Source organism: Monodelphis domestica, chromosome 1 (genome assembly GCF_027887165.1).
Source record: "Monodelphis domestica isolate mMonDom1 chromosome 1, mMonDom1.pri, whole genome shotgun sequence".
NCBI lineage: Eukaryota > Metazoa > Chordata > Mammalia > Didelphimorphia > Didelphidae > Monodelphis > Monodelphis domestica.
The window spans coordinates 542217912-542239651 of record NC_077227.1 but is presented as its reverse complement, the minus strand read 5'-3'; the positions used below and the strand labels follow the sequence as shown (position 1 = coordinate 542239651).

Genomic DNA, 21740 nt, shown 5'->3' with positions numbered 1-21740 from the left:
TAAAATGCTATATAATGCATGCTGTAATCATTATCATTTTATTATTTTATAGTATTTGAAGTCTTCTTAGGGTTCCTTAATATTCTTTGGGCTTCAGGACATTTTTAGGGGGCCTCTTGTTACTTCTTGGTACAACGTGCATGGTATACTCCATAACCATATACCATCACCAGGAGATTTTTGATATTAAACCCCAACAACAATAATATAACATCTTACGGCTCCCTTACCACAATCCTGTGAGGAAGATGGTATCCCCAAGGCAAAGAAGAAGAAGTGGCCAAAGGTCAGACAGCAGTGAATGGTGACAACTGAAACAAACCTGGGACTTATAATTCTGTGTCTATATTGAGGCTTCTGGATCCTTTGTGAAAATGAAAAAAAGTTGACAGGAATATAGTACTTTATCCTCTGCAAAAGGCTTCACATAGCTCCTCATTTGATTCTCCACAGAAATCTATAAACTAGAGCAAATTATTTTACAGATAAAAGAAAATGAGAATCAGAAAGCCCAAGTGATATCCTTCAGACACTTAGAAGCTGGGTGACACTGGGCAAGTCACTAAAAAACAAAACCCTCTATTTGCCTCAGTTTCCTAATCTGTAAAATGAGGATAATAATAGCACCTATCTCCCAGGGATGTTGTAAGAATCAAATAAGATATTTGTAAATTGCTTAGCACGGTACTTGACACATAGTAGGTGTTATTATTATAATTACATGATTATTATATAGTATTACATCAGCTATTATCATTATTATATATTATATTAGTTATTATCACTATAATGATTACATTATTATATTCACTATTATCATTACATTATTATGTACTAATTAGCTCTTATTATTACATTATTATATATTAGTACATTAGCTATTATCATTATGATTATATTATTAGTTATAATTATCATTGTTACTACACTTTAATTATGTATTATTATCTAATATAAATATCATGACTACATAATTACATATTATATTAGCCATTATGATTATCTTTATTATTACATTGTTATATATTATTACATTAGTTATTGTTATTATTGTTTATCAAACCATGCATACTTTGGAATGAAAAGCTTAACAAACCAAAAACAGCTATCATAATTAAGGGTGATATAGGCTTGCTTGGGAGCTACTCTGTGTACAAACTCATAAATCCTGTTTTCTTTCTTTTTTCTTTTTTTTGTCCCTCCTTCCAGGTGGTGGGCATTTTTGCTGGTTTTGGCCTCCTACTGTTAGTGGCCTCCCCCTTCTTGTTACTGGCAACACCTTTTGTTCTCTGCTGCAAGTGCAAGTGTCATAAAGGCGATGATGATCCCCTACCAACCTAGACCCAGGGAAGACTGGACTCCGACCTTTGGGGAAACGTGGTTCTCCCCCTCCTCCCACTCCCTCCCCTGCCCTCGCACTCCCCATCGTTACAGCCTCAAGTCCTCCATCCTGCTTCCCAGCGACACATGGTGCCATGATTCTGGGGACTGATGTCAAGGCAGTTCCAAAGGCCCATTTGCAGAGGTCCAGCAGGAATGTGGAAGATGAGTCAGGCAGTTCCTGTTGTGCAGACGACAGAGAGACATGCTGGCCGATTTTCAAAGGAAAATGCAGCTGGTAAAATATGTGGTAGCTTTGTGTGGCCAGAGACTTATAGGGATGGAGGCCAAATGTGCCAGATCCACAGCCTAAGAGACATTCAGTCACAAAGCATTGTCCTTTTATAGCAATCGGCATTAAGAAGGGATCTTCCTCTTCAGAGAAGGGATTGGAGAATCGCCTGTAACTTCAAACAGAATCAGTGTGAGCCAATTTTGGAGAAGATCTCTGTTAATTATACTCCATTTTCCAGTTGGCATCAACAAATCCTTTTCGGTGGGAGATTTTTTATTCATCTGGATAGTAGAAATCGACTGGCTGCCTAGAAACCATTCCAGGTCCTTTTGAAGGTGGAAGGGGAAGGAGAATTACTGCCTCAAGACTTGTCTAGCTTTGCTGCATTCTGAAACATTTAGAAAGTCTCATGTGCTTTGTCTTGTTATGATGTCTTTTGGAAAAACTGTTAGTTGGAGGGGTGAGGGACACAAACCTGTTACTACCCCATGGATGTTCTTTGTGAAAATTACTGCCATGTTTGAAAGAGCATCCCTGCTGTTGGTCTTTATGGATTTGTTTGGCTAGTTAAGGATGCACTCCACACATAGGGCTCATAATTTCTTATCCAGGTATCAGGATTCTTTTTATGTCTCTAAACCAAATGTGTAAATAGTTCAGTTCAGAATTGCTGAGGTTAGGAAACCCGAAGCAGCTTGCCTTTGTCTTATCAAATAAGGAGAATGAACAGTGCAGTATTACTGTCTCATTTGCTACCTGCAGACTCATTCATAGACCAGCAGGGATTTCTCCTTTAGAAAGCAAGAAAGTTCCAAACTCTGTGAGTCTAGAGGAGTTCCTGGAATTTATATTTCATTTTAAAAAGTTATTCAACTATTTTAAAAAATATATTTTCTTGTCCCAATGCTGTTAGTAGTCCCACTATGACCAGCATTTTCCCCTCAAAAAAATCATTCCATTTCATTCAATTCACTCTCATTTGAAGATTGGTTCTTTTGTCAACTCTAGAGCTTTCTCATGGTTTCCAAGACAGCAGGAAACTATCTGGAAACCGACCGCATGCAAGTCAATCATAAAATGCAAATTACTCTGTCTGAGCTTTGAAAAAAATAGAAATTGTGTATATCAAAAGGGATTGGTGATAAAATGGGCTAAAAACTACAAGGAAGTGAAGGCAGTCTGCTGTGTTTGTGTCACAGGAATATCATGGGTCCTTTTATCATTAGACTGGTTCTCAAAGCTATACCACATTCTGAATTGCTTACCTGATCTGTTGTCCATATAAAAAAAAAAATCAGCTCTTATTAGAAAGATTTCTTCCTTCTCTAGAATTTAATGGATGGACAAGAAGCAGTCTTCTAGATGGAATTATGCAGAAGAATGTCTGATTAGGGTCAAAGCTGGTGAGGGCTTTATAGATAATCTAAACTAATGCCTTCATTCTTCAGAGAAGGAGCTGGGCCAACAGAAGGGAAATGATTTGTATAAAGTCAACAAAAGAGTAAATAGTAGAGCCAGGATTGGTACTTAGGTCCCATGGCCCTAAGACCAGAGTGGTTTCTACCACAATGTACAACTTTCCGGTAATTTCCATTGGTTTTTCACTTCTAATTATTGGAAAATTTATCTCACCTTTCAACTTGCCTTTCTGAGGTCAGAAATTGTACCCATGTTGAAAACAGGGCACTATCATGTTACCTGTCACATTTCACTCACTGGAGAATTACAAAATAAGTTGTCTTCCTTTCATTCTTATGTTAAATTTACTAGAGAAACTAAATCCATTTCGAGGGCTAGTTGATATCTAATTTGCATTGTTTTTTTTACTTCTCTTACATCTTTTTTTTATTTTAAATTTTACCCTTGACTAAGTAGTAAAGCCCTTGAGGTAAGCCCACTCAGGACGGAGACCTTTCAAACTGTGAGTGTGGTGAACATAGTTTTCAGGGAGGGCCCTGTGTAATTATTTGATAAATAGAGGGAGGGTATTGAAGTCCTCTATCACTTCAGAGAGTATTATATAAGAAGAAAGTAATGATGTGAATGCTTGGGGACTCAGCAGAGAATCTAGGAATTAAATAACCTAGAAAAATGATTAGCAAACTACTATAATGCATGGCCAGTGGCCAATTTTCCATCACATTTAGGCTGATTCCCAGGGCTATTCCCTTCTTTCTACTGCTTAAAAGAGCCACTGCTCATTTCAGTAATCACAATCATTAATACTCTTCCTATCTTCCAAGGGTCATGTGTGCCCTGATCCTGGCTCATGAAACTTAGGGTTTTTTTTAGCAATTAGGAAGTTTAGAATCTTAGAATCAAAAACATGGCAGTGACCTTACAGTCATTTAATCTCTATATAATGAATGAGTCTCCTTTGCTGAATTCCTAATAATTGGTTGTTAGCTTTTGCTCGAACACCTACAGTGGTAAGGAATTTGCCATCTCAATAAGACAACCTATTGTTAGAAAATTCTTCCTCATTGCTAAAGGATTTTACTCATCATGACATGATTTACATCATCATATGTTCCTAATGATTTGTAGCTGCAGGGGTGATGCTATAGATGAATTATATCCTTTGGTTATTTCAATAATCCTCTGAGGTAGAGAGTGAATTCTTATTCTCATTTTGCAAATGAGGAAACTGAGACTCATGGAAATGAAACAATTTGCTCAAGTCCCCACCATTAACTCACAGTAAAATCTGAACTTGAAGCAAGACTTCAGTCGAGCTCTTTTCACTTCACCATTTTGGGAAAGTTTCCAAAGGTTCAAACTTTTATCAGATTTCTCTGTCAGGTGTGAACCCTTTTGGTCGAAGTTTAAAATCAGTCCCACCTGGGCTAGGATATTCATTTGTTCCCAAACTTAGAGTTGTACTTTGGACTCTAATGCGCATTGTCAGCACTTAATTGATGGTGGTAATAACTTGTTTTTTCAATAAAACCTTCACATTTGCAAATAAATTTTTATCACAACATCCATTAGTGCAAGCATCCCCATCCCCCCCCCCAATCTTTCAGGTGAAAAGTCTGAGGCTTAAGGTTATGAAGTGACCCACCTACCCAAGGTCACCTAGTCATGGAATAGGCTATTTCAGACACGTTAGGGGCTAGAGTACAAAAGAGAATATTTCTAGGATAAATTTCATTGTTGGGAGCCAGAAAAGTGGGTAATTGTTTTAGTGACTGGTGGGTCTTGATGGTCTTCCCTTGAGCATGCCTGGGGTTCTGGGTTTGATTTTGAAGACAAATGTCATCTGCCTTACTTTGGCATAATCATTTATGCTGACACTTCTGTGGCATCATGTCACATCTGACTTCACTGATACCTCACCAGTTTTCATTGAGCCAGTTTTGTCTTTAGTGAAAAACTAAGTTCTTTCTATGAGTCTTTTATGGAGAGACATCTTGATGTAAGGGTGAGAGTACTAGACCAATAGGCAGGAAGATGTAGGTTCAACTGCCCCCTTCAAATGCATATTAGCTGTGTGACTATGGGCAAGTCATGCTCCCTCTCTGAGACAGCTTCCTCATCTGTAAAATGGGAATAATAATACCTCTAGTATCTACCTCACATGATTCCTGAGAGGCTCCAATTGGATAATGTTGTTAAGTGCTTTGCAAACCTTACTATATTAAAATGAGCTGATGTTATTAAAGTTGTTCACTCTCCGTAGCATATCACACTGGGTCAGGACAGTTTCTCTTGCAGCACCCTGTGATCTCGTCAATAAGGCCATTCCTTTAATTGATGTAGATCACAACCCGGAGATACCTTCCTCACCTGACTGATTTTGAAGCCTGGCAAGCATGATCAGCCTAGTTGTACTGGGGGACTTTATTGCTTTCTTGGGACATTAAAAATAGCAGAGGAGTGGGAGGTTCTTCATGGGCAGAGGCTGTTCCAACAACTCTCTGCATGTGACTAGTTCATCACACATTATTAACTGCATTTGTAAATCATAGATGGAACCCCAAGGTAATATTTTGAAACTCGATGTCCAACAGAAAGGATTGGAAGCAATCCTCTTGCTTGTTGATAGCACTAACTATAACCTACCTTCCTGAAATGTTTCAGAGTTTACAGTGTTTCCTCCACAAAAATCCATGGGGAATTAGGTGATATGAGTAAATATTATCCCTATTTCCCAAATGAGGAAATTTAGGCTCAGAGAGAACTTATGCCCATGATCCTTAGGTCAATCAATGTCAAGGTTTGTACTTGAACCCATGTCTCCTTCCTCAAAGCCCAAACAGTCTTCCTCAATGTCAGGGCATGAATCCATGTCTCCTTCCTTCAAACCCAAACATTCTTTCATGAGGTAATGGAATTAGAACTGGAAGATAACATAGAGATTTAGTACAGTCTCCTCATTTTAGAGAAGAAATAGACCTAGAATGATCAAGTTACTAGCCCAAATCATGTTGATATTAAGGGACAGAAGAGGAATTTGAACTCAGGTCCTTTGACTTTATATTACATCACTTCTACAATACTGTATTGTCTCTTGTGTAAACTGATAGCACAACATTGATTTTATGTTAGTCAATTCCACAATGTTCTCATTTACATTCCTTTAATCCTTTAACTTTATTATATCATTTGCCTTGTAAGATAATATAATAGTGTGACTGCTTTACAAGGGACAAACTAACCATATTACTTAACATCAATCTAGTTTTTGTGAATTAGACTTGATTGGGGGTAGATAATGTAATTTATGGCATATCTGAGTCACTGCAATAAGCCACCTTAAATCACATGCATCAGTGATCTCATAGTTTTGGAAATTTCCCCCAGACATTTAAATCATAGCCACCTCATCTTGCTGTCCTAGGATGCTAACCCATCCTGTGCTACTAGTTGTCTATGTCCTCTCCAAAGTTCAATACCTTAACACATAGTTTTACTATACTTGAGAGATCCTCCTGCTTGGATTCATCCAGAAGGTGCTGTTACCCATCTGACTTGGCTTCGTTTTTTGATGTCCAAGGCAGCTGCCCTCAGGGATGCTCTTGCCTCTGAAAAGAGGGGTGAAATTTTTGAAGAAACAAGGTGTTAAAGGACCTTATGAGGAACATTCAACTCCATTCCTTTTTTCCCCTAGTACCACAAAACTGAAAAATCTTTTTCTTCACTCTAAGACTAGGGGCAAGAACACATTTTCCAGAACAGGTTAAATTCCTGTTTGGAAGCCTAGGACCCTTGGGGGTGAGGGTGGGGGGAAGCAATGACAAGAAATGCACTAATTATCTAAAACTATTAATATTTTTTCACTGGTAAATACAGTGAAATAATTTCTGATATCACAAAGGAAAACTGTCCTTGGTCTACTTAAAAACTGAGGTCTTACATTGCAACATTTATGGGTGGAATTTGTGTACATTTTTTATTTTCCTTTTTTATTGAAAACATGATGATTAAAATATCAAGAGAATGCAAATAGCATGTGTGAAAACCAAAGCTTGAGTACTTCTTATAACTAACCCAAGCCCTTATGAAAATGGACAAAACGATGGGTCTGCTATAGGCATTATACAAAATTTCCAAGGGAGAGATCAGCATTAATACAAAACTGATAAAGTGCTTATATAGAGCATGCCCTTTTTGTGTCTTAAAACTTCCATGAATTTTATTCTGGCTTTGGTTCGTGAAACTCCTTCTTCCACAATTCCAGGAACATTAGGTGCAGGTATGTGTTTTATGACCGAATTTTTTTTTTCTTGCTTATTTACCTTGGACGTATTTTAACCCTATATAGAGATATGCATGAGTGAGTCATGCAGTTGTATAAATTATGTATTGCACCAGTGATGGTTTAAAAAAGGAAAATAAGTTTGGTTTGTGTATTTGAAATGTTAAGTACATTTTTGTGCCACTAACACTGTGATGTATAAAATGAGCTGTTTGAATGCCTTTTAATGTTGTGTTTTGTACTTGGAATCATATTGAAAAGTTTAATTTGTAATTTCAATACATATTTTAAATGATAGTGGCTTCTGTGCTTATTATTATTATTATTATTATTATAGTTTTTAAATGGAAAGTCTTTCTCCCAGTTCACTTTGGCTAGAATAAAATTTTGGAAATCTACCTTTAAATGGATAATGGAAATAATAGATATTGAGAGTAGTCTTAGAAGCAAGAAGATCTGAGTTAAAGTCCTGCCTCTTATAAATACTAGTTGCAGGACCCTGAGCAAATCACTTAACCTCTTAGTGAGGCATCTCTTTGAGAGTTGAAGTTGCACAGTAGTTGCTGATATATTTTGACTGAGGGAATTCCCTTGCTGAGGGTTCTTTGCATCAACACATATTAAATATCCAATCCAAAGAAAAATATGCAAATATTTCATTTCCATCAATTAGTCACTTACTGTGTACCTGCTCTGTGCCCAGAGTAATACAAAAATCAGGGAAATGGTCTGTTTGCAAAAATTTCCTCATTGATGTTGTTTTTGTAGATACTAAAAGGAAGATGAACCTCACTTATAGAAACGGATGGCTGATTAAAATGCATCTCAAGGGGCAGCTGGGTAGCTCAGTGGATTAAGAGCTAGGCCTAGAGATGGGAGGTCCTAGGTTCAAATCTGACCTCAGACACTTCTCAGCTGTGTGACCCTGGGCAAGTCACTTGACCTCCTAGCTCTTACCACTCTTCTGCCTTGGAGCCAATACATAGTATTGGCTCCAAGACAGAAGGTAAGGGTTTAAAAAATAAATGAAATAAAATGCATCTCAAAGAACATTCTGCATTCCAGGGAATGAAATATTGATATTCTAAAGTTTGGTCTTTTTAGTTTATTCCAATATTTTTTAATGACTTCACAATTTTTTTTAAATGAAATGAAGAAACCAAGGCACAGAGAAGTTACTGGAAAGTGACTTCACTGAAAGTCTCCTATGTGTTAGAAGTAGTATTCAAAAACCCCTCTCAGTCAAATCCAGTACTTTCTCCTTTACATTATTGACTTTTATTTTTCAGTGAAGCTAAATAGGGAAATGTCTGTCAATTGATTAAAAGGAAAGGAAATGGACATGTCTTGAAAAAGCATGTCTTGAAAAGTCTTGTGAGTTTTGGGGGGCTGCGATTTTGAGTTGCCATTTATTGCCTGGATGGTTTTGCCTGAGTGACTGATATTCCAGGTTTTCACTTTTCTCATCTATGGCATAAAGGATACTGATTAGAAGACCTCCAGGATTCTTCCCAGTTCTAAATCTGTGGCACTATGTTAAGAGAAGTGATACATGAAATAACACCATCCTTGAAGTTAAAGAATTCTTGGGTTAAATCTGCCTCTTATACCTGATATATGTGTGGCCACGGGAAAATAACTTAACCACTCAGTGATGACAAGTCTCTAAGTATAAATTAATTCAATATGCATTTTATTTTTAAAACATTTTATTTAAATTAATTTCCCCAATTTCTTGAAAAGTTTCCAACATTTTAAAAGAATCTCAAATGCTCAAACTACTTCCCCTTCTCCACGTTGTGATGGCAAGCAATCTCACATGGATTTTACATGTAAAATCATGATAGAACACATTTATTAAATAACTTTTTTGTACTTCAAAACTTTTTTCGATTTAACTTAGACATTTTCTTTAATGTTATAAACTGAGCAACACCACCAAACTCAACTCATCCATCACAGAGGATACTCTTTTCTAACTTTTCCCATACATCCACCACCACCAAGTAACTCAAAAAATTAAATTCAGTTAGTTCAGCATTAAGAATTTAGGTATCATCCCAATCACAAGACCTAGGTTTAAATGTAGATTTGCCATTTATTATCAATGTCACTTCAGGGAAATCATGAGATCACAGGTCTAGAGGCCATCAGGCTTAACCTCATTTTATAGTCAAGGAACAAATTAAGTTAGAGGTTATATGAGTAATAAGTAGCAGGAAAAAAGGTTTGAATTTGGGCTCAATGCAACTATGTAACCACAGCTAAAACTGGCTCATGGATTGCTCCTGTTGACACAATTAACTCAAAGCAAAGATATTTGCTGAAATGGCATGGTGAGAAAAGTATCAACAAAGCCACACTATCCGTAAGTACATGCAGCATCAATGGGAAAAGTTCACTGACAGAGTCACACATGACAATACTTGGTTAAGGTCACTTAAACCTTTAGTGCCTTGGGGCATGCCGTGTGAACTTCTTGGGTCTTTGGTTTCCCCATCTGTGGGACCAATTTGGGGGTAACCTAAATGACCTCTGAGCTCCTTTCTAAATCAACAGTCCTAAAAGGCTCTCCCTCTCTTCCTCCCTTCTCCGAATTGCACTCCCTAAATTGGTTTTGACAGTGGGGCTTCTAAATTTCTTCACTGCTCTGAGAATTGCTTATTATCCACTTACCCCCTCTAGGGATGATCATTATTTCTAAATGAACCCAGGCCATTTTGACTGACCGCTAGTCCAACTAATGGACTGAAGCATTCCTATGCCAATAGTATGTACAAGCCCCTGTACTAGGTGTTAGGGATCTTCTATTATAATGGGGGCAAATGTGGCATGGGTTCGATTGTGTATGGTGTAGAGTGTTCGAAGGGGAAGATTCAAAGAGATTTTAGGCATTTGAGGAAGAAGAACCTGCCAGGGGAGACTTCATGAAGAAGATACTACCTAAGCTAGACTTGGAAAGAAGAGGAAGATTTCACTAAGAGATGTAGGGAGAATTAGCTTCAGTCATGAAGGGGGTATAATGATGTGTATTTGAAATAGAGACTTATCAATGAGTGGTTTATGAAATACCTGAAGAAATGGATCAGGCAGGATCATGTAACTTCAGAAATGGAAGCGGGAGCAGCTAGGTGGCTCAGTTGAGCCTAGTGGCTCAACCAGGCCTGGGAATAGGAGGACCTGGGTTCAAATATGACCTCAGATACTTCCTAGATGTGTGAACCTGATCAAGTCACTTAACCACTATTGATTGCCTAGTGCCTTTCACTCTTCTGACTTGGAACCAAAACACAGTAGTGATTCTAAGATGGAAGGTAAGAGTTTTTTTGTTTGTTTGTTTGTTTGGTTGGTTGTTTTTTTTTAAAGGAATGGAACAAAAGTTAGAATTTGGAATATTTGCATTGTAACTGTGTGGTGTTTGGCTGACTTTGACTGTATTAAAAAAGTCAAAAATAAAATATACACTTTCCTGTGTCCCAACCCACCAGAATTTAACCAGCATTACTAGTCAGGTGGCATAGAAGATAGAATGCTATTCCTGGAGTCTGGAAGACTCACCTTTACAAGTTCAAATCTGGCCTCAGTCACTTACTAGATTTGTGATCCTAGGCAAGTCATTTAACCCAGTTTGCCTCAATTTACTCATTTGTAAAATGGTTTAGAGAAGGAAATGGCAAACCACTCTAGTATCTTTGCCAAGAAAACCCCAAAATAGGGTTTAGAGTTGAGTATGAGTGAAAAACAACTGAACAACAAGTAGCAAGATTTGGCCACACATATTCCCTCTCACAATGTGATTCCTACTCTCAACTCTAAAATTCTAGAATTTTGTGATTGTCTAGGCTATAAATTAGTGTGTTAGTTATATTGAAATACCCAGCCAATTTCCTCTCTCCATCCCCTTCCCCTTTAGAGAATACAACATTTGATAAAAATCTATTTTCCCTAGTGCCAATAAGATTGTCAAATAATAGATTTAAACCTGGAAGGGACCTAGAGATCATCTAATCTACATCTGACAAAAATGAAATTGGAAATGAGCTTAAACAAGACTCAATAAATACTTGTTGAATGATTGAATCTCATTTGAGGTAAAAAGCTGGACCTTTTTCACCTCTTCTAGATTTTTGTGAGTCCTAATGAAATATTTACTGCTTATGGTTACTAGATCATAAGTTTTGTGTGGGTAGGGATCCTGTTAAGTTGGTTTTTTTATCTTCACTTTTGCCTGTTATAATGTCCTGCATGTCATAAATATTTAATAGATATATATTTAATTAAATAATATTTGTTGAATAGAGAGAGGTTACAGACTTGAAAAATTAAAAATAGAATTTCCAAAGTTAGATTTAAATTTACATATAAAAATCCATTTAATTTCCTTTTTTAGTAATAATCAACTAAGTAATTTTTTTAAAAAGAAGAACAAGTAACAGATCTTTCATTTCTACAAGGTCTGCTATGGGAATGGGTCATAATGCTTGACTTGGGAAATGTAGATGTATAAAGGATAACTGAATTAATATCAAAGTTAGTGCCTTTTTATTCAGTGCCCCAAACAGCCAGCAGGGTGCAGTCTCCCCACATACCACTGCAGCTTTAAGACTTGGTAAATCCTTTATTTTCAATGAAAAGGCCCAAAATAACAATAATAATTCTAAGCAAAGAATGCTTTGTAAAATCTTAAATGGGGGTTATGAGCCAGATTGCAATGTTCAGCTCTTCTTTTTACAAATTTCCTTTTCAGGAATCACCACAGAGGGTGGTTGAGATGTCTCTGGAACAGTAATTATTTCATCTTATTTTTGTGATGTATGCAGAGAATCTTCCTGTGTATGCATAGAATGGGCCTCCTACCTGGTGAGCAGACCTAAATGCTTCCTTTCCCAGAATGCCTCCTTTAATGTCTCAGGTAAAAGTGACCTTTTCTTCCAATTTTTAAAATCACTTTTTCAGGGTCTTTAATTTGCTCCATCAAGTCTTGCCTTTTATCCCTTTCTTTATTAGACTGGAAACTCTATGAGGACCAGTGTGGTCATTTTTCATCTTTCTATCCCCACTGCCTAATGCAGTGTCTTGACACAATGCACACAAATATTTTACCAAACTTTTAATTGAATGGGTAAATCTTGGTTTGGCACTATGTGTCATCCATCTATTCAGCTACCTTGGGGAAAGCCTCAGTCCCAGAGGCCTTATCAGGACTTGATTTTTTCCTCTAGACAGCACCAAGTATGCCTCCTTTCTCTATAAAATGTTTTCCTGACTCAGACAAAAGTTTATATACGTAACTTGATGAAACTGTCCAGGGGACTCAGCAAATTAATTTCCATTTATAATCTCCCTCCAGTTACATATTTGCATTCCCAGAAAATCAAGCTAGGGTGCCTTTGACTACATTGCTTCATGACTCCAATTCTGTACATTATTCTTAATATCTGATTGCTAGAAAAATGTTTTACATGATTACACATGTAAAATCCACATCAGATTGCTTACCATTTCAGGGAGCATGAGAGTAGAAAGAGAGGGTCAGGAGAAGGGAGAGAATTTGGAACTCAAAACAAAAATCAAATGAATGTTTAAAAATTTGTTTTTACATGTTTTAGGGGAAAAATAAAATATTATTTTTTAAATGACCTGATTGCCTCATCTGGTACTTTGAATTAAGTTCCAGCAATGTCTATTAAGCACTTCTAAAATCTAATTTTGTAAAGGCTCAGCCCATATGTAACTTTAAAACTAATTTACATACTTAATTATATATTCACAACAAGCATGAAAGTTTGGCAGACTTCCTATAGTTTTCTGTCTGCTTTGATGCTTGAAGAAGTCTATTCCAATCCAAATCCAATAAGGAAAAAGAATAGAATATTGAAGAAAAAAACTTAAAATAGTGAAAAAATTATAAAAAATGTAATACTTTTTTACCTCTTACTTAATCTAGACCCTTTATAATCTCAAAATAGTAAGGGATGTAAGAGACCATTAATATTATTCTTCCATGACCCCTAAGAATCTTTTCTTTGAAAGATCATTTTAAAATGGACTTCTAGTTTTGGCCTAAAAACCTCTAGAAATGGGGAGTCAATATCTCCCTAACCACTTATTTCATTTTTTTGGATAGCCTTGTTAGTCAAATCTTCCAAGCAGCAATTTTCTCCCTTCATTCTTCAGAGGATATTCAGCCATCAGTGGATAAAACTGAAAAAGCCTAATCTTTTCCATAGTCCTTCATGCACTTGAAGGTTACTACTATGAGGCCCTAAGCCTTCTATTCTACAGGTGAACCCATTAGTTCATTGCTGGATGATCTTTTGATGAAAGTAGGGTGCCCCAAGGAATTATCCTTAGTTCTGCACTGCTTTTTTATTAGTGACATGGATAGAAGCATAGATGGAATACCTATCTAATTTGTAAATAAAAGAAAACTAGGAGAGAAAGCTCATATATTGACCACAAAACCAAAGCTTCCCTAGCACCTTCCCAATCGAGCAATCCACTTTTTAAATCTAGTTAAACATCTTTAAGTCCACTGTTGCTTGGCTGCCATCTACAAAGTGGCATGATAATGAGAAGGCCAAGAAATATTATGGACCCTGGGACCCTGTCAAGATAAGACAAAAGAAGAGCCAAGATGGCAGAGTAATCCTCAGCAGCTCTGTGCCATCATGAAAATCCTTCCCAATTAAAATGAAAATATCACCACAAAATGAATACAAGAGTGAAAGAACCAACAAGGAGACAGAGTAAAACAATTTTCAAGAAAAGAAAAACACAAAAGGTAAGCAAAAAACATCTAGAGTATTGAGATGAGAAGAGAGCAGACCCAGCAAAAATCTGTAGCAAGGAGGGAAAAGCAAGCCAAGAGCAAGCCACACACTCCTACAGCACATCTGCTGTCTGAGGTTTGGGAACCTATGCCCGAGCCAACATCCAGATCCTGAGAACCGACCTGAGTAAATAGAGGTAAAAGCAAACCCATAACCCTTGGAATTTCAAACCTGTAGAGAAGTCCAGAACCCCAGCACAGGAATTCGAGTCTGGGCTTGGGACAAGGACTTAATTCACACTTTGGAGTGGATGATAGTACTAAGTACTGAAGTTTTTGCCTAAAACTCAGGACAGAGCTGCAAGACAGGAAATCAAGGATGTGTTTGAGTATATTAAGTACACAGTGAAACCAAAAATGTGAGACTCAGCCTAAAGCGAGAATAGAGCAACCCCTGAACTGATCAAGTCCAGAGAGATCAAAAGCTTATACCTAAGCCTAAGGCAAGTCTTTAAGCTCTGATCATCACAAGAACCAATTGAATCAGCAAGGGGAGGGGTCTCTCAGAGCTCTCAGCCCTCAGATCATCACATCATCCCCAAGACTACCTATAATTAGATAGGAAAAATGAGCAAACAACAAAAAAGCACCTAACTATAAATAATCTTTATAAAGACAAAGCTCAAGGTACAGACACAGAAGGAGACAGTGAAAACAAGGCAAACACACCCAAAGTCCAAAAGAAAAATATGGATTGGACAGAGATTCTGGAAGAATTCAAAAAGGACTTCAAAAACCAATGGAGAGAGGCAGAGGAAAAGTGAGAAAGAGAAATAAAAGTGATGCAAGCAGAAATTGGCCAATTGAAAAAGAATAAAAAACTGATAGAGGAAAATTAGGCCTTAAAAATCAGAATTGACTGTCTAAAAACTAGTGATTTCAAGAGAAATCAAGAAATGATAAAGCAAAATCAAAGGAATGAAAAAACAAGGGGAAACAAGGAGTGTATTATTGAAAAAAAAACAGACCTAGAAAATAGATCTAGGAGAGATAATTTGAGAATTATTGGACTACCTGAAAGCCATGATCAAGAAAAAACCTTGGATATCATATTACAAACCATGAACAAAAAATAAAATTGAAATTGAAAGAATTCACTGATCTCCTTCAGAAAGAAATCCTCAAATGACAATTTCCAGGAATATAATAGCTAAATTCAAAAGCCACCAAGTAAAGGAAAAATACTTTAAGCAGACAAAAAGAAACTATTCAAATACCAGGGAGCTACAACCAGGATCACACAGGACCTAACAACTTCTACATTAATAGATCATAAGGCATGGAATATGATAATTCAGTAAGGCAAATGATTTGGATTTACAACCTAGACTCACCTATCCAGCAAAACTGAGTATATATTTCAGGGTAAATAATGGATGTCAATAACTTAAAATATTTCCAAGCATTATGAGGAATAAACCAGATGTAAACAAAAAATTTGAAGTCCAAACACAAGACACAAGAAAAGCCCAAAAGGGTAAGTAAGAAAGAGAAAATTTAAGGGATTCATTAAGGTCAAACTGTTTATATTTCAATATGGAAAGAGGATTTCTCTAATTCTCAAAATGTACTATTGGTAGGATAGAAGATAGAAGGAATTTACTCAGAAAGAGGGTGGAGAAGTAAGCTGATTATGATGACATGATTTATATGTAAATGTGATGATATGGAATAATATATATGCATGATATGATATGTATGCATATGAATTATGTAAAAATTGATCAAGGGCTGAGAGGGTTGTACTGAGAGAAAAGGGAAGGGAGAGATAGAATGAGGTAAATTATCTAACATAATGTGGCATGAAAAATCATTATAGAAAGGGGAAGATAAGGGTGGTGACAATGCTTAAACTTTACTCTCATGATAAAGGGTTCAGAGAGTGTAAAACAAATATATTTAGTGGTGTATAGAAATCTATCTTATCCTATTCAGTGGAGTATAGAATTCTCTTATCCCACAGAGAATTAGAAGGGGAATAAGACAAGGGAAGAGGGAGGTAACTGGAGGGAGAAAGAAATGGTGGTGGGGTGACAAAAAGAAAACACTGCTGAGGAAGAACAGAGAAAAAGAAAACTGAGTAATATTTAAACAGTATGATATAATGGAGGGCAATACACAATTAGTAATTATAATGCTGAATGTGAATGGACTGAACTCACCCATTAAATGGTAGAAGATAGCAGAGTGGATTAAAAACCAGAATCCTACTATATGTTGTTTATAAGAAACACATTTGAGGTGAGGTGACACACACGGATTAAAAGTAAAATGCTGGAGCAGAATTTATTATGCATCATCTAATGTAAAAAAAAAGCGGAAGTAGCAATCGTGATCCCAGACAAAGCTAAATTGATCTGATTTAAAGAGATAAGAAAGGAAATCTCATTCTGTTAAAGGGTACTATAAACAATGAAGTAATAGAATACTAAAAAGTTATGCATCAAATGGTATAACATGTAGAATTCTAAAGGAAAAATTAAAGGAGCTCAAGTTGGAAATAGATAGTAAGACTCTATTAGTGGGGAATCTCAACCTTCCCAATTCAGAACTAGATAAATTAAACCAAAAAATAAATAAGATAGAAGTAAGAGAAGTTAATGAAATGCTAGAAAAATTAGAATTAATAGATATCTGGAGAAAACTGAATAGGAATAAAAAGGAATTTTCCTTCTCCTCACCAGTTCATGGTACATATACAAAGATCAACCATGTACTAGGACATGGAAATATTGCAAACAAATATAGAAAAGAAGAAATAATAACTGATTTTTTTCAAATCATAATGAGTTAAAAATTATACTTAACAAGGATCCATGGAATGGCAAATTTAAAAGTATTTAGAAACTAAATGATCTAATTCTTCAAAACTGGTGGGTTAAAAAAGAAATCATAGAAACAATTGAGAACTTCATTTAAGAGAATGATAATGAGGAGACATCATACCAAACCCTATATGATATAGCCAAAGCAATTCTCAGGGGAAAATTTATATCTCTGATGAATATAGCAACAAAATAGAGAGGGAAGAGATCACTGAATTAGGCTTACAACTTTAAAAATTAGAAAAAGTACAAATTAAAAATCTCCAGATAAAAACTAAATTGGAAATCCTAAAAAATTAAAGGAGAAATTAATCAAATTGAAAGTAAAAGAACTATTGAACTAATAAATAAGACTAAGAACTGGTACTTTTCTAACAGTCCACACATGTAAATGTATAAGGTAGATGTTTGATCTATGGAATTGTATTAAGAAACGCATGGTCAGACCTACACATGGCAGTAAAGATATTGACCTTTGATCTCAGCAATCTTAGCATTCTGGCATGAATCCAGGTTTCTTTGTTTTCACCTGGTTACGGTAATCCACACAAACTTGTTGTAATGTACATTTGAACCAATGGCAATCCACTGTGTGCTGTTGCATATGTATTACATATCTCTTTACATTATTATGCTAATAAATATGGAGAAGCCACCAGAAAACGCCTCTTCTTCTTAACTTTCTTCTCTCTGACTTGGAACTTGGCCCCACACCAGGAAAGACTCCCTCAATGGAGCCCCTTTGTTCTGTATAAAAATCTACTTTCTCTAATCCTTCCTTCCTTCTCTCCTGACCTCAAGGCAGTGTGATCTGCACTTGGAGCACAAGCTCTAAATCTATCAGAGGTTACTCTCTTAACTGATCTCTATCCTCATTCCTGATTCACGTATTGTTGATTATTTTTACTTTCTGCATTGTATTCCTGCAAAGAAAGATAACAGGAGCTTTCTGTGTGGCTTTTCAATATTATCTGATCTGTGTAAGTGTCTGTCTCAATTTCCCTAAACATCCCTCCAGCTTCTTTCTGCTCCTCAAATCATAATCAGGTGAATATTCCCTTTTATGTAGCAGCTGCTGGTCAGCTCCCTACAACTTTGAAAAAAAATAAATATATAAAGTACTTGTTAATCTAATAAAAAAAAAGAAAGAGGAGAATCAAATTAACAGTATCAAAGATGAAAAGGGTGATCTCACATCTAATGAAGAGGAAATTAAGGTAATTGTTAAAAACTATTTTTCTCAATTATATGGCAATGAATATGACAATCTAGGATGAAATGGATGAATATTTACAAAGTTACAAATTGCCTAGATTAACAAAAGGAGAAACAATTTTTAAATAATACCATCTCAGAAAAAAGAAATTGAATAAGCCATCAAGAAATATTCTAAGAAAAAATTCTCAAGGCCAAATGAATTCACAAGTGAATTCTATCAAACATTTAAAGAACAACTAATATCAATATATCAAAATTATTTGACAAAATAAACAAAGAAGGAGTCTTTATTTTTTTTAAACCCTTACCTTCCATCTTGGAATCAATACTGTGTATTGGTTCCAAGGCAGAAGAATGGTAAGGGCTAGGCAATGGGGGTTAAGTGACTTGTCCAGGGTCACACAGCTGGCAAAGAAGGAGTCTTACCAAATTATTTTTATTACACAAATATGGTATTAATTCCAAAGCCAGGCAGACCAAAAACAGAGAAAGAAAACTACAGACCAAACTCCTTAATGAACACAGATGCAGAAATCTTAAATAAAATAACAAAAAGGATACAGCAAGTTATTACAAGGATTATCCACTATGATCAGGTGGAATTTATACCAAGAATTTAGGATGGTTTAATGTTAGGAAAATCATCCACATAATTGACCATATCAGTAATCAAACCATAATCCCATGATTATCACAATAGATGCAGAAAAAACCTTTGACAAAATACAACACCCATTCCTATTGAAAACACTGGAAAGCATAGGAATAAAAGAGCCTTTCCTCAAAATAATAAGGAATATCTATCTAAAACCATCAGCAAGTAATTGGTAATGGGGACAAGTTAGAAGCCTTCTCAATAAGATCAGAAATCAAGCAAGGATGCCCATTATCACTTATTTCATTCAATATTGTACTAAAAACACTAGCAATAGCAATTAGAGAAGAAAAATTAATTGAAGGGATTAAAGTAGGCGTTGGGGAAACTAAACTATCACTCTTTGCAGATGATATGATGTTATACTTCAAGAATGCTAGAAAATCAACTAAAAGACTACTGGAAATAATTAACAACTATAGCAAAGTTACAGGGTACAAAATAAATCCACATAAATCATCAACATTTTTATATATTTCCAACAAAAGTCAGCAGCAGGAATTTGAAAGAGAAACTCCATTTAAAATCACTCTAGACAATATAAAATGTTCAGGAAAATATCTACCAAGAAAAATGAAGGAATTATATGAACACAACCACAAAACACTTTTCACATAATTAAAACTAATCTAAATAATTGGAAAAACATTAATTGCTCATGGGGAGGACGAGCTAACATAATAAAAATGACAGTCTTACTCGAATTAATCTACTTATTCAGTGCTATAACTATCAAACTACCAAAAAAAACTTTTTCATGTAATTAAAAAAATTATAACAAAGATTATTTGGAAGAGCAAGAGATCAAGAATATCACGGGAAAGAATGAAAAGAAATGTGAAGGATGGGGGCCTAGCAGTACCAGATCTTAAACTCTACTACAGAGCAGTAGTTATCAAAACAATATGGTACTAGCTAAGAGGCAGAAGGGTGGATCAATGGACTAGACAAGGTGTAAATGACCTCGGCAAACCAGTAACTGATAACCAGAAAGATTCCAGCTTTGGGGACAAAAAGTTACTATTTGACAAAAACTGCTGATGAAATTGGAAAACAGTATGGGAAAAATTAGGTTTAGATCAACACCTTACATCCTATACCAAGATAAATTCAAAGTGGGTATGTTACTTAAATATAAAGAGTTAAATCATAAATAAATTAGGTGAATAAAGAATAGTATACCTCTCAGATCTGTGGGAAAGGAAGGAATTTAAGATCAAGGAAAAGAGAGAACATTACAAAATGTAAAATGAATGACTTTGATTACATTACTGGTCAATATAACAGCAAAGAAAAGTGATAAATGTTGAAGGGGATGTGGCAAAATTGGGACCCTAATATAATGCTGGTGGAGTTGTGAATTAGTCCAATCATTCTTGGGAACAATTTGGAACTATTCCCAAAGGACTTTAAAAGAATGACAGCCCTTGATCCAGCCATACCACTGCTGGCTTTGTAATCCAAAAAGATAATAAGGAAAAAAAGAGTTGTACAAAAAAATTTATAGCTGCACTCTTTGTGGTGGCATAAGTTTGGAAAATGAGGGGGTGTCCATATATTGAGGAACGGCTGAACAAATTGTGGTATCTGATGGTGATGGAACACTATTATGCTGAAAGCAATAATGAACTGGAGGCATTCCCATGTGAACTAGAAAGACTTTCAGGAATTCATGCAAAGTGAAAGAAGCAAAACAAAGAGAACTTTGTACACAGACACTGATACATTAGGGCACAATCAAATGTAATAGAATTTTCTACTAGAAGCAATGCAATGGCCCAGGACAATCCAAAGGAATTTAGGAGTAAGAATGCTATGCACATCCAGAAAAAGAACTGTGGGAACAGAAATGCAAAAGGAACACATATGACCTATCATATGGTCCAATAAGGATATGATTAAGGTTTTAATGTTAAAGGATAATTCTACTGCAAATATGAATAACATAGAAATAAGTTTTAAACAATGATACACATATAACCCAGAGGAATTGCTTGTCAGCTACCAGAGAGGGGAAATAAGAGGTGGGAAGGGAATCATGAATCATGTAACCATGGAAAAATGTTCTAAATTTCTAAAAAAAGCAGTGAAAAAAGATAAGGCAAAAGCTTATTTATTAGAGTTATTTGATTAAGAGATGGAGTCCAAGTCTCCATTGGGATGAAGATGATTAGAGAATAGGACCACTATGAAGAGAGGGCTAGGAAATAGTATGGATATCCAACCTCCAGCAAGACCCACTAAAAGTACATCTATTAGAGTTGGAGAACCAAAGGATAGAATCCAGATTTTTGGTAGAGTGGAGATAAAAGGGGGAAAAAAGATTGGAAAATTAAATACAAGAAGACAAAAGGAAAAGACCTTCATACAAAATGAACTTCTCCTAAAAAGAATATAATCATAAAAGAAAAATAAAACAGAATAGGACTGTACAGTGGTGTAAAAAATAACCAAGACAAAGTAAAATAATATAACATATTAATTTATAAAAACTTGCAATTTTTGTAATTATATAACTATTTTTAATATTATGTCCTCTTTTCACTATTGTAAGGGTTAAAATAGAGGTTTTGACCAAATAAAAGAGCAACTTTTAATAATTACAGTTTTAATGAGAATATAGTAGAGTTGTAAATTAATATTATCCCTTTAAGCCAGAGAAAAGATAACTTCTATCAGCTTTTAACAATGAACAATTTAGTTGAATTAGAATAGAGATAGTAAAAGAATATAACAAAGTAGGGAAATATAGGAAAGAGATACAGAAAGAAAACTTCCTAACTAACTACCCTGTAATTAGTCCCTAAAACTGCCTATATTTACCTATAACTACCTTTAACTACTGCTAATAATAACCACCCCCACAAAGTTCCAACCCAATCCACCCATTCAAA

At 35.6% G+C, this 21740-nt stretch overlaps 1 protein-coding gene and 1 long non-coding RNA gene across 12 annotated transcripts in view; one reads left to right on the top strand and one right to left on the bottom strand.

Annotated features, from left to right (window-relative positions):
* The window catches only part of RNF144A (ring finger protein 144A), a 161347-nt gene extending 153736 nt beyond the window's left edge, over positions 1–7611 (top strand). For all 11 annotated transcript variants that reach the window (XM_056813346.1, XM_056813338.1, XM_056813347.1 and 8 more), the window contains one exon: positions 1210–7611. In XM_056813346.1, coding sequence (XP_056669324.1) covers positions 1210–1341 — 132 coding nt within the window. In that variant the 3' untranslated portion in view covers positions 1342–7611. The remainder of the gene's footprint in view (positions 1–1209) is intronic.
* LOC103098316 (uncharacterized) overlaps positions 6187–21740 on the bottom strand; it is a 39544-nt gene continuing 23990 nt past the window's right edge. The window contains exon 4 of the long non-coding RNA XR_008915509.1: positions 6187–6642. This is a non-coding gene — a long non-coding RNA (uncharacterized LOC103098316). The remainder of the gene's footprint in view (positions 6643–21740) is intronic.